This window comes from Neoarius graeffei, chromosome 22 (assembly GCF_027579695.1).
Source record: "Neoarius graeffei isolate fNeoGra1 chromosome 22, fNeoGra1.pri, whole genome shotgun sequence".
NCBI classification, from domain to species: Eukaryota; Metazoa; Chordata; class Actinopteri; order Siluriformes; family Ariidae; genus Neoarius; species Neoarius graeffei.
Window position 1 is genome coordinate 5490965 of NC_083590.1, and position 15706 is coordinate 5506670.

Consider the following 15706-nt stretch of genomic DNA (forward strand, 5'->3'; position numbering starts at 1 on the left):
TAACTTTGACTCGATCCAGCCAAAGATAAACACGATTAAGTGTGAATATTTCTTCTATTTCTGTTGAGCAGATCGGTTGATATGCGTGCGCTCTCACGGATTTTATGCGCTTCGGATGATTCAAGACAGCGATTCAATTCATGATTCATTTCATGATTCAGGACAGAGATTCAATTCAACCTTGAACTGCAACACGGTGCCTTTGTTTGTATTTTTTTTACTTTGACTCGATCCAGCCAAAGATAAACTCCAGTAAGTCTAAATATTTCTATTTCTGATGAGCAGATCGGTTGATATGCGTGCGCTCTAGTGCAAACACAGGGAACATGACTGAGCAATTATTCCAGAGCTAAAAGTATTTTCCTCAAAAATAGTTAATTTTGCTCTATTTTGAGTTTAGAGAGTAAAATTTGGAGTTGGAGCAAAATTTCAGAATAATTGCGTAACAGAGCTGATTGTGGCTCTGAACCAGTGGTGTAGTCTACGTGATACGCAGGTATACGCCGTATGCCCACTGGAAAAGCTCAGCGATTTCCGTATACTCACTGAAAAGCTCAGTGATCTGCGTATGCGCATACCGAAAAATATATTTGTTATTTGAACTGGCCAAACCAATGTCAACATTGTCAGATGAATGTTCCACAGTTCCATTCCTAGATGCCTGTGTCCACCAAACGCGCTTTAGCGCTACAAGCGCCTATTCAATTCAAATCCTATGGGCTTCATTTATTAGACGCTGACAGAGCCCGACTCAGCACTCAAGGCGTTGCGAGTTGATCCAAGAGCAGAGAATTGACCCTTCCGGGAGCTCCGCCCCCCATAGCAACTGTTGCTATGTCAGACCCCTTCTCAGTAAACGTCATTCATACAGAAGAGGAAATTGTGCGCGCATCCTGGACCCAAAAAAGACTCCGCGACGGTAGAGACGAGAAGAAATATTTGGAAGAAATGCCTAGTTGTTGTGTTGTCAGGTATCAGAATCGTAGCAGTGATGGGGTTAAAATGTACAGAATTCCAGCAGGATCTCACCCATTCCAAAAAAATCGCTGACGTCTATGGCTACAAGCCATCAAACGTGTAGACTGGGATGAAAGCACCATCAAAAATGCACGGGTTTGCAGCGCCCACTTCATCACAGGTAAGATCAGGCTATTTATTAAATCTTTAATTTTTATTCTTTCTAGTCTTCGTTTATTGATGTCACAAAATACTTTGGTAACGTTTGTCTGATTAGCTGGGTCATAGTTACACAATGTAATGAATACTGTTAGCATGTTAACTTAGCTTTGCATGCAGTTTTGTTTGTAGGAGAGGTCTCGCTTGACTCAAGCAGTCCAGATTTTGTGCTATCATTATTTGTGTCTGCCGAAAATCACAATTTTAAAGCAGGGATGGAAAGGTAAAATTGTGTGCCCTCACTCTAAATGCCAACTTGCGTTGACTGCTCTAACCTAGCTCCCGCCCCATTCAGTTTCATTTCTGCTCTCTGCCTCTCGCTTTTTACGCAGCTCTGATTTCTCTTAGCTGCACTCTTTACACTATCATTGTGGATATGTTGGATGATGTAGGCATGAAGTTTTTCGTGGGTGTACACTGAAGTCTTGTCAATAAGGTACGAGTATATATCTGGCCATTGTATACCAGGGAACTTACTAACATCGTCCGTCCACTCTTTAATTAAATACGGATCCGGTAGGCGATGTCCACTTGTTAGAGTTAACTTATTTATGTAGCATTCTCGATCTTGTAACGACAATTGTTTTGCATAATCTGACAGCTCATAATGCCGGTCTATGGGCAGCGCCATTGTTTCTGAGTCCAGGCTGCGCGCGCATCCTGGCAACGGTCGGTTTGTTTACAAACATGTGAAGGGGTCTAGCATACAGGTCGTATGAAGCTACGTAGTTTGATGCCTGTTGCCTTTGACTTGTTGCTAAGCAACAGTGCTTATTCAGTCATGACAGACCACGCGGCATTATCTAGCATTCAATCAAGTTTGCGAAATCATGAAACGAAAACAAACGACGAAAAGTGTTTTCAGAAGTGTCCTCAGCCATCACTCTGCAACACAACCAAGGAGGCAATGCAGACCTCAAATGCCAGAATATAAAAACACCTGGAAAGTCCTGTAGACCTTTTTTGCAGGGCTTGTGGACTAACACACTGAAGGGCATTGCGTATTTGTTAATTAAATTAATTTTTTCTTCTTTGAAGCAAACATTTGTTTTAGCACATCTAGGATGTTTTCTTGTTCATTTAAGCTGATGTGCTGAATAGATGAGAAATAAGAAATGCATTTAATATGTTAAAAATATATTATTGTGTGATATGTGTTTAATTTACATGTCAAATTTTCTTGATACATGAAAAATAAAAAAAAACAATGATGGAAAAGCCCATTTGTCTTAAGTTGAACGGTGAATCAAATTTGTATAAATTTTGTACATTTAAACCACATTTGTTTTGCATACAGTAGATCTGTACACAAAACCAGTTTCAAGATGCATATTACTATGCATTAGGCAGTGATGGTGCTCATGAGGTGTTGCTTTCAGGTTATTGGACAGTTACAAGATGGATGAGTACAAGTATAACAGTATAGCCACAACACACACGTGTGTGTGTGTGTGTGTGTGTGTGTGTATATATATATATATATATATATATATATATATATATATATGTGTGTGTGTGTGTGTGTGTGTGTGTAAATTTTTTTCCCTTGGGGGCGGGCAAGCACTGACTATACCCACTGCAAAAAAGTAGACTACACCACTGCTCTGAACTGAGTAAAATAGTACAAGAGTTAATTTCAAGACACTGAATCGAGTCAAACACCAAAATAAAGTCAAACACCAGATAAATGAAGATGTTGTAAAAGCAGCTTTAGAACTGTGTTGGATCATTAAATCAAAACAGCTGCTAATGTCAGTGTAGCACAGCCTGTAACTGTGACTTTAACTCTGAGAATTATGGGATGTTACCTGTGTGCAGGTGAGGAGTCTCTATTTTTAAACTGCAAAGGAGGACCCATCGACCAATCGCTCTTCATGGAGACACAGCTGGGTTCTGGGGAGTCTGATCTCTTTCTCTGGAGTTCACTGTTCAACATTACAGACAGTCCTTTATATAAAACATTTACACTGCTTATTACTAATTATTATTGGTTATGTAAATGATTCTGTGAGCCATTACTATCACTGTCACATGCAGATGAATTTACTTCCTTATCCTGTCCGTGACACTGTGAAACACTGACCTGCACAGTTACTGATATTAATTACTCTAAAATGTTGACTGAAGGTACTGCAGCAGCATTTGGACCGAATTAAAGTTTAACAAACTGATAAATATCAAAACTCTGCTCATGATCTGGCCTGGATACAGGAATGTGTAACACGGCCTTTCACTCTGCAGTGACTTTAACTCTGAGAATTATGGGATGTTACCTGTGTACAGGTGAGGAGTCTCTATTTTTAAACTGCAAAGGAGGCTCCATAGACCAATCGCTCTTCATGGAGACACAGCTGGGTTCTGGGGAGTCTGATCTCTTTCTCTGGAGTTCACTGTTCAACATTACAGAGGAGGCATGAGACAGAATTTCATCATCTCAAACATCACAATACAAAATACAGGGAGAGACGAATCTCCTGCTCATATCATGCATCACGAGATTTCTGTTGAATATTCTTTATTCAACAGAATAAAGGGCTTCACGGTGGGGGGGGGGGGGGGGGGGGGGCTTCTGTCAGTAAACCCGCTGAGAACACCCAGACTACAAACATGGACTCTGAACTACAACTCCCAAGAAACACAGCACCCTCTGTCACCAGCTTATTGATGACAGCTGTCACTCATCCCACTAATTGCCAGTCACACTATTTAAGCTCTTCACTCACTCAGCTCCATGCGAAGTATTGTTCTTTGTTTCTCCAGTTCATACCAAGCCTTTAACACTCTGTCTGCCTCGTGTTATTCTGACCTCTGCTTATTCTCTTCGTTGACGTTTCAGTCTCGGTCTTAGTCTTACTCCATTACTCTGTTTGCTGATTGACTGACACATGCTTGGTTTCTGACCACGCTTCCTGTCTCACGATTTGGCTTTGCCGACAGTTCACATCCTGGTCTCCTTTGCACATACATCCGTAAGTGCTTGCACTCTGACACAGGGGAGGCAGAGCCGCACCCATCATGCTCCAATGAACACAGACGACATGAATGTAAAATAATATTTCATAAATCATGATTCTTCTCCTTGATCTATGTTCTAAATGTCATTTCTGAATGATTCAGATTGTTTTTATTGTCAAAATTGCTGACTGGTGGAACTCAGCAGCAAGTACACGCAAGGTACAGAGAGGTTCGGCGGCGGTGAGCTCTGCCTCTCCTCTAATTGCGCGATCCTATTGAAACCGAGCTGAGCGCAGGTAATAAACGCATGCCTGTTACCATTTCTGTGAATATCACTAATATAATGTTTGTACACCCCTTCTTTGTGCGTCTGAACTTTCTATAGTCTAGGTAACTTATTTCACAGATGTGCAAAAGACATTGAGGCTTGTTGCACTCGACATAAACCTGCGATGAAAAAGTACGAGGTGAGGCAGCTATTACCTCTGTTGCACCAAGGAGGGCGTGCGCGAGCCCAAGTAACGATGACGCTCCCAGAGACTCAGATTGTTGGCGCGCCCGCGTCTAAGACGCACTATTTCGAATAATGAACGCATTGTCAAGAGAGGCAGGGGCCAATATGGACGCGAGCATTTTATACCCTATTTGGAACATTTCGTGGCGTATTACCAGTGTAGGAAATGGGTGCCCACCCCACCGCCCATCGCGGTCAGTTTGCAGCAAGGGCGGAATGAATTTATAAGTTGCCAGCCCCACGGGCGGTCCCTCTTTGAGGGGGTTCATCGTTCTCTCGATATTTCATCATACTGAAGGACTTTTCAAGACATTTTCACTAGATTCTGTTGGTTTGTTTACCGACGCGGGCGCAGCCATTTTGTTTTCGCTTAGAAATGAAACGAGCACTCTGATTGGCTGTTGCTTCGGAGGTTCAGCCAATCAGAGAGCTTGATACACACAGCTCAGTGAGATCCACCCCAAGTCTCCCCAAGTCACATCTATGTCTGTGACTTTGAAAACTAGCGTCCTACCACATGAGTTTTGTCAAAACATCACATAAAATTGACTGTTAATTGTTCCAAATATCTGAAAATGTTGTATGACTATCTTGGGATAAAACCACCTGAACCAAAGACCTCTCAAAAACGAAAACAAACTGAAGAGAGAAAGAAAGCACAACAAAAACATGATAAAGATAAGAGAAGGAGAACTGTTGTGGACAGTTGGAAGCAAGAGTTTGACTGGCTGGTATCCGATGACAACAAACAAACTATCTACTGTAAGGTGTGTAGAGCTGCATATGGGCCCTTGTCTAAATGAAAACCCCCAGATAGACTTAGGAAATATGCCAATGGAGCTTTTGTCACTGGTTCTATCAATCTGAAGCATGATGGTTTGGCTGATCTCAAGCAACATAGGTCACATATACATTTATATACATAAACACCAGTAATAAATCATAAAACTAAATTGAATATATGAAATTACATGCATGATACAACATTACATGCATTGCCTCTTTTACAATTTTTTGAAAATTATGCGATATTACGGCGGATTATAGTTGAAATTGGGGCAGGCAACTTTTGAGCAGGGCAGGCAACTTTTCAGAGTTGCCTGCCCTGTGGTCTGGCTGATATTTTCCATGAATTTCCTACACTGATATTACTTGACTTCATGGTCTCAATATCGAAAATCTTGCACAAATATGCAACTTCCAACATAATTATCCGGATATTCAACAGATTTCAGCATCGGATGAATTTGTTTTGACCGCCGCCATATTGAATATACGTCAGACCTGTTCGTGTATTTACGCCGCCCCGTTTGTAGCGTCCCAAGCGAGTAAAACCTGATCCAAGTCTTTCGCTAGGTGGCGTCTTACGGTCTATATACGAATATTCAAAAGAGACAAGAAAACATGGATAAGGAAAAAAAGAAAAATACATCTATTTTGTCATTCTTCGGCAGAGAGTACATTCACCTGAAAAACTGATACCCCTGATACCCAAGGTAATTAGTCATGCTAGATTTACAACTGTTGTATCATTAGTATCAGACATTATTAATTTTCAAACTTCATAGCCTCAATTTGAACCCAAGATTGAAGATTCAGCATCCCATCTGATTCTCTGAAATTAGAAGTAGAGATGATTAGAGACAAGCAGAATTAGACCGTCACAGCATGCAAAAAACAAACCCATTCTTGTGCTATAATTTACAAGGAGGAGATAATATAGATGTGATATATAGTGGCCTGTGGTTGAATTCCAAAATATTGCCAATGATTAAACAATATCTCAATATATTTGGTTGAAGCATTGATTTTTGTCATCTACATTGCTTCATATGGCTCTTTATACCAAAAAAAAACAGAATTGAAAAGAAAAAAACAGCCCCTGGGCTGCCCCAGCTGTTCATTGGGCTCGCTTCGCTCACTAGGTTCACTTCAACTGAAGGATAATCACTGGGCCGCCCATTGTAGAAATGGGCCCCTGTTTTTTCCCAGGAGGGGCCCCATGGGCCCCTTGACCTGCAAAACAATCTGAGTCTCTGCGCTCCCTCTCCTCCTACTGTTAGCGAGCTCGAGCAAAATTTGACAGTCACACAAATACAAATATATGACAGTTACAACTTTTTAGTCCTCTGCTTTCATTTATTTTAAATGTCCCTGCACCATATGGGCACCAAAAATGGAACATACAATATCTAACCTTCAAAATTGGGCTTTCAAACTACAACCCCAATTCCAAAAAAGTTGGGACGCTGTATAAACTGGAAATAAAAAGAGAATACCATGATAGCCAAATCTCTGAAACCCTATTTTTTATTGAAAATAGTACAAAGACAACATATAAAAATGCTGAAACTGAGAAATTTTGTTGTTTTTTGAAAAAAAAAATGCTCATTTAGAATTTGATGTCAGCAGCACGTTTCAAAAAATTGGAACGTGGCGTGTTTACCACGGTGTTGCATCACCTCTACTTTTAACAACACTAAACGTTTGGGAACTGAGGAGACCAATTGCTGGAGTTTTGAAAGAGAAATGTTGTCCCATTCTTGCCTGATATACAATTTCAGTTGCTCAGCAGTTCAGGGTCTCCTTTGTCGTATTTTACGCTTCAAAATGCACCAAATGTTGTAAATGGGAGACAGGTCTGGACTGCAGGCAGGCCAGTTTAGCACCTGGACTCTTTTACTACAGAGCCATGCAGCTTTAATATGTGCAAGAAAGCGGTTTGGTGTTGTCTTGCTGAAAGAAAGAAGGCCTTCCCTGCAAAAGATTTTATCTGGATGGCTCGTGCAGGGATTATTATAATAATAATAATAATAATAATAATAAAGTTAAATTTATATAGTGCCTTTCAAGAAACCCAAGGATGCTTTACAATAATAGAGAAAAAAAACAATAAAAATAAATAAATTAATTAATAAATAATAAAAAAGTAAAAAGTCCACCAAGTTGGGGTCAAGACGTAATTCCAGTGGTGTAACAGCCACAGTCCCACCAAAAATGGCTCACACGACATAAAATAGTTCCACCATTGATTAAGCAATGAATCTCGTGATGTCAAAAATTAACCCTTTGGGGTCGAGAGCTTTTCCAGCGATGTTTGTCAGGTTTAGAATGAGTAGGTCATGTATTTAGATAAATTTGAGAGTTTTTATCAAACAAGCATGATAAACATATTGAGAGAAACTTGATACTTTACACTTTCCTCTGTGCCCACTGACAAATAATATTATAGTATTTAAATTACCCAGATTAGACGAAATATAAAACATGTCACCTTCCTCAGTCACACCGGAGTCGGAGCGCACACTTACGCATTCATAAAAGACTGTTCCCATGGTAACGACATGATAATCACTTTCACTCTTTCCGTTTCGATTGGTTTCTCTTTCGTGGTGGGAACGCCCAACGTAAACAGAATAAAATCTGTCAGACAAAGTTTAAGCAATTTGGAAGTAAAACTTATTGCAAGATGACACACAGTTTTTATGCAGTTCGGATGATTCAGGACAGCGATTCAATTTCAGGACAGCGATTCAATTCAATCTTGAACTGCGACGCGGTGCATTTTTTTTTTTTAACTTTGACTCGATCCAGCCAAAGATAAACATGATTAAGTGTGAATATTTCTTCTATTTCTGTTGAGCAGATCAGTTGATATGCGTGCGCTCTCACGGATTTTATGTGCTTCGGATGATTTAGGACAGCGATTCAATTCGTGATTCATTTCATGATTCAGGACAGAGATTCAATTCAATCTTGAACTGCAACGCGGTGCCTTTGTTTGTATTTTTTTTTACTTCGACTCGATCCAGCCAAAAATAAACTTGAGTAAGTCTAAATATTTCTATTTCTGATGAGCAGATCGGTTGATATGCGTGCGCTCTAGTGCAAACACAGGAAACATGACTGAGCAATTTTTCCAGAGTTAAAAGTATTTTCCTCAAAAATAGTTAATTTTGCTCTATTTTGAGTTTAGAGAGTAAAATTTGGAGTTGGAGCAAAATTTCAGAGTAATTGCGTAACAGAGTTGATTGTGGCTCTGAACTGAGTAAAATAGTACAAGAGTTAATTTCAAGACACTGAATCGAGTCAAACACCAAAATAAAGTCAAACACCAGATAAATGAAGATGTTGTAAAAGCAGCTTTAGAACTGTGTTGGATCATTAAATCAAAACAGCTGCTAATGTCAGTGTAGCACAGCCTGTAACTGTGACTTTAATTCTGAGAATTGTGGGATGTTACCTGTGTACAGGTGAGGAGTCTCTATTTTTAAACTCCAAAGGAAGATCCATCGACCGATCGCTCTTCATGGAGACACAGCTGGGTTCTGGGGAGTCTGATCTCTTTCTCTGGAGTTCACTGTTCAACATTACAGAGGAGGCATGAGACAGAATTTCATCGTCTCAAACATCACAATACAAAATACAGGGAGAGACGAATCTCCTGCTCATATCATGCATCACGAGATTTCTGTTGAATATTCTTTATTCAACAGAATCAAGGGCTTCACAGTGGGGGGGGGGGGGGGGGCTTCTGTCAGTAAAGCCGCTGAGAACAACCAGACTACAAACATGGACTCTGAACTACAACTCCCAAGAAACACAGCACCCTCTGTCACCAGCTTATTGATGACAGCTGTCACTCATCCCACTAATTGCCAGTCACGCTATTTAAGCTCTTCACTAACTCAGCTCCAGTGCGAAGTATTGTTCTTTGTTTCTCCAGTTCATACCAAGCCTTTAACACTCTGTCTGCCTCGCGTTATTCTGACCTCTGCTTATTCTCTTCGTTGACGTTTCAGTCTCGGTCTTAGTCTTACTCCATTACTCTGTTTGCTGATTGACTGACACACGCTTGGTTTCTGACCACGCTTCCTGTCTCACGATTTGGCTTTGCCGACAGTTCACATCCTGGTCTCCTTTGCACATACATCCGTAAGTGCTTGCACTCTGACACAGGGGAGGCAGAGCCGCACCCATCATGCTCCAATGAACACAGACGACATGAATGTAAAATAATATTTCATAAATCATGATTCTTCTCCTTGATCTGTGTTCTAAATGTAATTTCTGGATGATTCAGATTGTTTTTATTGTCAAAATTGCTGACTAGTGGAACTCAGCAGCAAGTACATGCAAGGTACAGAGAGGTGCGGCGGCGGTGAGCTCTGCCTCTCCTCTGATTGCGCGATCCTATTGAAACCGAGCTGAGCGCAGGTAATAAACGCATGCCTGTTACCATTTCTGTGAATATCGCTAATATAATGTTCGTACACCGCTTCTTTGTACGTCCTCACTTTCTATAGTCTAGGTAACTTATTTCACAGATGTGCAAAAGACATTGAGGCTTGTTGCACTCGACATAAAACTGCAATGAAAAAGTACGAGGCGAGGCAGCTATTACCTCTGTTGCACCAAGGAGGGCGTGCGCGAGCCCAAGTAACGATGACGCTCCCTCTCCTCCTACTCTGAGCTAGCGCGAGCAAAATTTGACAGTCACACAAATACAAATATATGACAGTTACAACTTTTTATTCCTCTGCTTTCATTTATTTTAAATGTCGCTGCACGATATGGGCACCAAAAATGGAACATACAATATCTAACCTTCAAAATTGGATTTTCAAACTACAACCCCAATTCCAAAAAAGTTGGGATGCTGTATAAACTGGAAATAAAAAGAGAATACCATGATAGCCAAATCTCTGAAACCTTATTTTTCATTGAAAATAGTACAAAGACAACATATCAAAATGTTGAAACTGAGAAATTTTGTTGTTTTTTGGAAAAAAAATGCTCATTTAGAATTTGATGCCAGCAGCACATTTCAAAAAATTGGAACGGGGCGTGTTTACCACAGTGTTGCATCACCTCTACTTTTAACAACACTAAACGTTTGGGAACTGAGGAGACCAATTGCTGGAGTTTTGAAAGAGAAATGTTGTCCCATTCTTGCCTGATATACAATTTCAGTTCGGGGTCTCCTTTATCGTATTTTGCGCTTCATAATGCACAAAATGTTTTAAATGGGAGAAAGGTCTAGACTGCAGGCAGGCCAGTTTAGCACCTGGACTCTTTTACTACAGAGCCATGCAGTCTTAATATGTGCAGAAAGCGGTTTGGCGTTGTCTTGCTGAAAGAATGAAGGCCTTCCCTGAAAAAGATTTTGTCTGGATGGCTCGTGCAGGGATTGGCCAAAAATGGCTCACACGACATAAAATAGTTCCACCACTGATTAAGCAATGTATCTCATGACATCAAAAATTAACCCTCAGGAGTCGAGAGCTTCGCCGGCGATGTCCGTCAGGTTTAGAATGAGTAGGTCATGTATTTAGATAAAAAATCTCAAAGATATTTATCATACAAGCATGATAAACATATTGAGAGAAACTTTATACTTTACACTTTCCTCTGTGCCCACTGACAAATAATATTATAGTATCTAAATTACCAAAATTAGATGAAACACAAAACTTGTCACCTTCCTCAGTCACACCGGAGTCGGAGCGTGCACTTATGCATTCATAAAAGACTGTTCCCATGGTAACGGCATAATAATCACTTTCACTCTTTCCGTTTCAATTGGTTTCTCTTTCATGGTGGGAACGCCCACCGTAAACAGGATAAAATCTGTCAGACAAAGTTTAAGCAATTTGGAAGTAAAACTTATTGCGAGATGGCACACGAATTTTAAGCGCTTCGGATGACTCAGGACAGCGATTCAATTCGTGATTCATTTCATGATTCAAGACAGACATTCAATTCAATCTTGAGAACTGCAACACGGTGCCTTTGTTTGTATTTTTTTTACTTTGACTCGATCCAGCCAAAGATAAACTCGAGTAAGTCTAAATATTTCTATTTCTGATGAGCAGATCGGTTGATATGCGTGCGCTCTAGTGCAAACACAGGGAACATGACTGAGCAATTATTCCAGAGTTAAAAGTATTTTCCTCAAAAATAGTTAATTTTGCTCTATTTTGAGTTTAGAGAGTAAAATTTGGAGTTGGAGCAAAATTTCAGAGTAATTGCGTAACAGAGCTGATTGTGGCTCTGAACTGAGTAAAGTAGTACAAGAGTTCATTTCAAGACACTGAATCGAGTCAAACACCAAAATAAAGTCAAACACCAGATAAATGAAGATGTTGTAAAAGCAGCTTCAGAACTGTGTTGGATCATTAAATCAAAACAGCTGCTAATGTCAGTGTAGCACAGCCTGTAACTGTGACTTTAACTCTGAGAATTATGGGATGTTACCTGTGTACAGGTGAGGAGTCTCTATTTTTAAACTCCAAAGGAGGACCCATAGAAGCATCACTCTTCATGGAGACACAGCTGGGTTCTGGGGAGTCTGGTCTCTTTCTCTGGAGTTCACTGTTCAACATTACAGAGGAGGCATGAGACAGAATTTCATCATCTCAAACATCACAATACAAAATACAGGGAGAGACGAATCTCCTGCTCATATCATGCATCACGAGATTTCTGTTGAATATTCTTTATGAGCTCTACCTCTTCTTACACACTAGATGGCAGCACCAGAGGTCGCAGCCCACAGAGTTCTCATCTCATCTCATTATCTGTAGCCGCTTTATCCTTCTACAGGGTCGCAGGCAAGCTGGAGCCTATCCCAGCTGACTATGGGTGAAAGGCGGGGTACACCCTGGACAAGTCGCCAGGTCATCACAGGGCTGACACAGACACAGACAACCATTCACACTCACATTCACACTCACGCTCAATTTAGAGTCACCAGTTAACCTAACCTGCATGTCTTTGGACTGTGGGGGAAACCGGAGCACCCGGAGGAAACCCATGCGGACACAGGGAGAACATGCAAACTCCACACAGAAAGGCCCTCACCGGCCACGGGGCTCGAACCCAGGACCTTCTTGCCCACAGAGTTATAGAGGGAAACCTCACTGCCTCAAAGCACGCTGACTTAACAGTCCAGAAAGTGAAGCTGATCAGAAGGAAGTGTTCTGGCACACGGGTCAGACAGCGGGCCCACAGCCTCGTTTCATTCGGCCCGCGTGAACTTGGAAAAAATAATACTGAAACAGCCTGTCGAACACGACTGCTTAACATTTTCACATGATCCAGAATTCACAGCAGATCTGTAGTGGAGCCATCTGAAGGTAGTTACAGTAAACCGCTGTAGATACAGACGTGCACTCCAGTTTCTATCACAGCTGGACTGACTCCAGTCTGAAATGCAGGTTAAAATAAACACCTGGATTTGACACAGAATCTGAGTTTAACGCCCCGACTGGAGTGAGACTGCAGTGGTTTGATTTGCTGCCATTACAAATCAAAATAAACGTTTTACACTTTAAAATGTAGTGTTCTGTGTCAACACCGTCTCATCAGTCTGGTCTTGTGAAGCCTGTACTGGGATACGATTCGTATCATGGCTTTAATGTATCGTCTCATACGACTGCATTTTTAATTTCATCAGAACATAATTTTACTGACAGTGAACAGAATCTGGCATTTTTTCAAGTGGTGACTGTTAACTTTTCATTCTTAGTCTGAATTTTTGTTCAGTTAATCTTTTCATATAAACTCACTACATATTTCAGATCTGAACAGTTAATGACTAAAATATTAGAACATGACAGTTTACCGCTTTTCTGAGGGTGGGGTCACATTGTCTGTGTCCAGATCACAGCTCTCCATTTTTGAATATTAGTGGACGGACACAGCTCATGGACTCACTGCTGATTCCTGAAGACACTGATCTCTTGAATTACTCATGAGTTGAATGAATGAGGCTCCTAAAAATCAGAAAAAACCCAACATGCTGTTAAAACTGGAGAAAACAATCTTTCATATCTAATGAACTGCACATGTGAAAAGATCCAAACTTAAGAATCAGGAGGATTCACAGTGAGAGAAGTTTTAAAGATCATACAGCAGTGTTATGTCATGTTAGATGCAGAAGACAAGTCTCCGTGTCCATCTACACAGGAGATGAGGTGGACAGTTCAGTAATCAGGGGAGGGAGACCTCTGCTGGAAGGCAGGAGAAACAGTTTGAAGTGGAAGCAGGTCAGCTGTGATGCCTTCACTAAAAAAGCTGAACCAGAAGGTGACTAAAATCATTTGCGGTTGATAGAAAAGCTATTTTAAATCTCATCCTACTTTCTCTTTCCCAGCATTAAATGAGTTTTTAGTTTGAATAAATTCTGATCCAGAAGTCAGTCAGTCTGAACTCAGTTGGACTAAACGGACATGATTTCTGTGAGCCTAAAGTAGAGGAGTGTGATACGACTGTTTTAGACCGTGAACAATCCATGATCTGTTTTTACTGAGGGATCACATGGACCGTGATACTGAATATATTTTGTCAGTTGTGCTGAAAATGCTTAGACATGGCACCTTGTTTTATGAACCAGACTTTACTCTGTTCATTAGTGCAGCTCATGGTCTCCCTGAAAGACACAGGAACGAACCAATAAGAACCCAGAGTAAGCAGTTCCTTGGCCTACAGTTCCTCGTTTTGTTTGGGAACGGCGTGGCCAAGAACACAGAGAACCTGGTGCCGAAAAAATTCCACATCAGTGAAATGGAAAATGCTGGAATTTACACAACAGACACGGTGAAAACAACAGGTGTTTGAAAAATATGCAAAAGCAAGAAAGCAGCATAAAGACACTCCTTATGAGAAAACACTGATCACTGATGCCATGGCATTGGACACTGCACCTGCAGCGACCCATTCAGCAACTTCTAAATATCGCTGATCCTCATTACGACTGACTGACTGAGTCTCAAATATTTTTCTAACATCTCCATTCCTCAGCTGAACACAGAATGGCAAGAAAAGTACCATAAAAACACACAATAAGACAAATATCCTGTTTAAAAATAAATTAATATAAATGTAAACAAACTCAGCTGAAGTGTTCTGGATTTACATATTTATCATAAAGGGGAGGCTGAAACAGATGCAAATGCAGTTTGAAGCTGGAATGAAGAGACTGGCACCCAGATAAAAACTGTTCAAAAACAGGCAAAGGTCAGACGGTCATCAATCATCAACACCGAGGCAGAATCCAAACTCAAGCAGCAAAACCAGAACACAGAAATAAAGGCTTGGTAAGTTCTGGGAGACGCACAAGTGGATGTGGGAATGGAGTCCTTAAATCAAGTTCAAGTTCTTTATTGTCATTGTTAAGGTACAACGAAATTTCTTTTCTGCTGGTTCCAAAGGTGCAAAAAGTTAAGGTGCAAAAGACAAAAAAAAACCCACACACACCTGACCGAGCAAGTACCTGAGAGCTAATAAAGGGGATATATAAATATAATAAATACAAAATGAGCATAAATACACTTAACAGAAACGATATGGAAATCAAGCAATATGTACAGGTTGTGGGTTGAATAGAAAAACAATGTATTGCACGTCATATCTCAGACTGTGGAGAGATCAGAGTTCAGCAAATTTATTGCAGTTGGAAGGAAACTGTTTATAATTCTGTCGGTACATGTTGATTTGATTGTGAGCCGGTGTGTGTGTTAGAGATCAGAAGTCAGCGTGACGCAGTCCGTGTGTTTGTGGTGTGTTCTGGGAAACAGTTTCTTTTTAATCCGACACATATTTAACAGATAATACTCGAGCTGATGTAGATTTATATTGCATTTTTTTTATTTGTTATCTTTATTTTTCTTTTAGGAATAATGGTTTACATTTTGCAGTGAAGTGCACTTTATTAAAATGTGTCTGAAAATGTGCTTTGGCCTCAGGTGTCTTATTCTTTTTCAGTGAAGTTATGTTTCCTTTTAAAGATATCGGCATTTTTTCACTCAGGGTCCACATTTCTGTTCCAAAATGGTCATTTTTTGAAAGTTTAGTTTTCAGATTTGTAGTCAGTGCATTTTGTTTCCACATATCTTAATATTACAGTGTGAAAATTTCATGAGGTATCCTCATCTGATTCAGAAGATATGGCCTGCTGATCAAGACCACCGTTTCGGTGAATTGGTGGGGGCTACAGAGACTACACCAGGGGATATTTTTTTCCACAGAATACAAAAAGAAAGATTTAAAAGGTATAAC

The 15706-nt window shown here is 40.4% G+C and overlaps 1 protein-coding gene across 6 annotated transcripts in view; it reads right to left on the bottom strand.

Annotated features, from left to right (window-relative positions):
* Positions 1-15706, bottom strand: part of LOC132870554 (NACHT, LRR and PYD domains-containing protein 3-like) — a 524974-nt gene that overhangs the window by 68952 nt on the left and 440316 nt on the right. Inside the window, exons 2-4 of one of the 6 annotated variants that reach the window (XM_060904232.1) lie at positions 13272-13422; positions 11903-12019; positions 8889-9005 (exon numbers count right to left, since the gene is read on the bottom strand). The exons of 1 other annotated variant lie outside the window; for it this stretch is intronic. In XM_060904232.1, coding sequence (XP_060760215.1) covers positions 8889-9005; positions 11903-12019; positions 13272-13324 — 287 coding nt within the window. In that variant the 5' untranslated portion in view covers positions 13325-13422. Of the gene's footprint in view, positions 1-2984; positions 3102-3449; positions 3723-8888; positions 9006-11902; positions 12020-13271; positions 13423-15706 lie in introns of those variants that run through there. 4 more of the 6 variants (XM_060904235.1, XM_060904236.1, XM_060904233.1 and 1 more) reach the window with 4 other exon arrangements.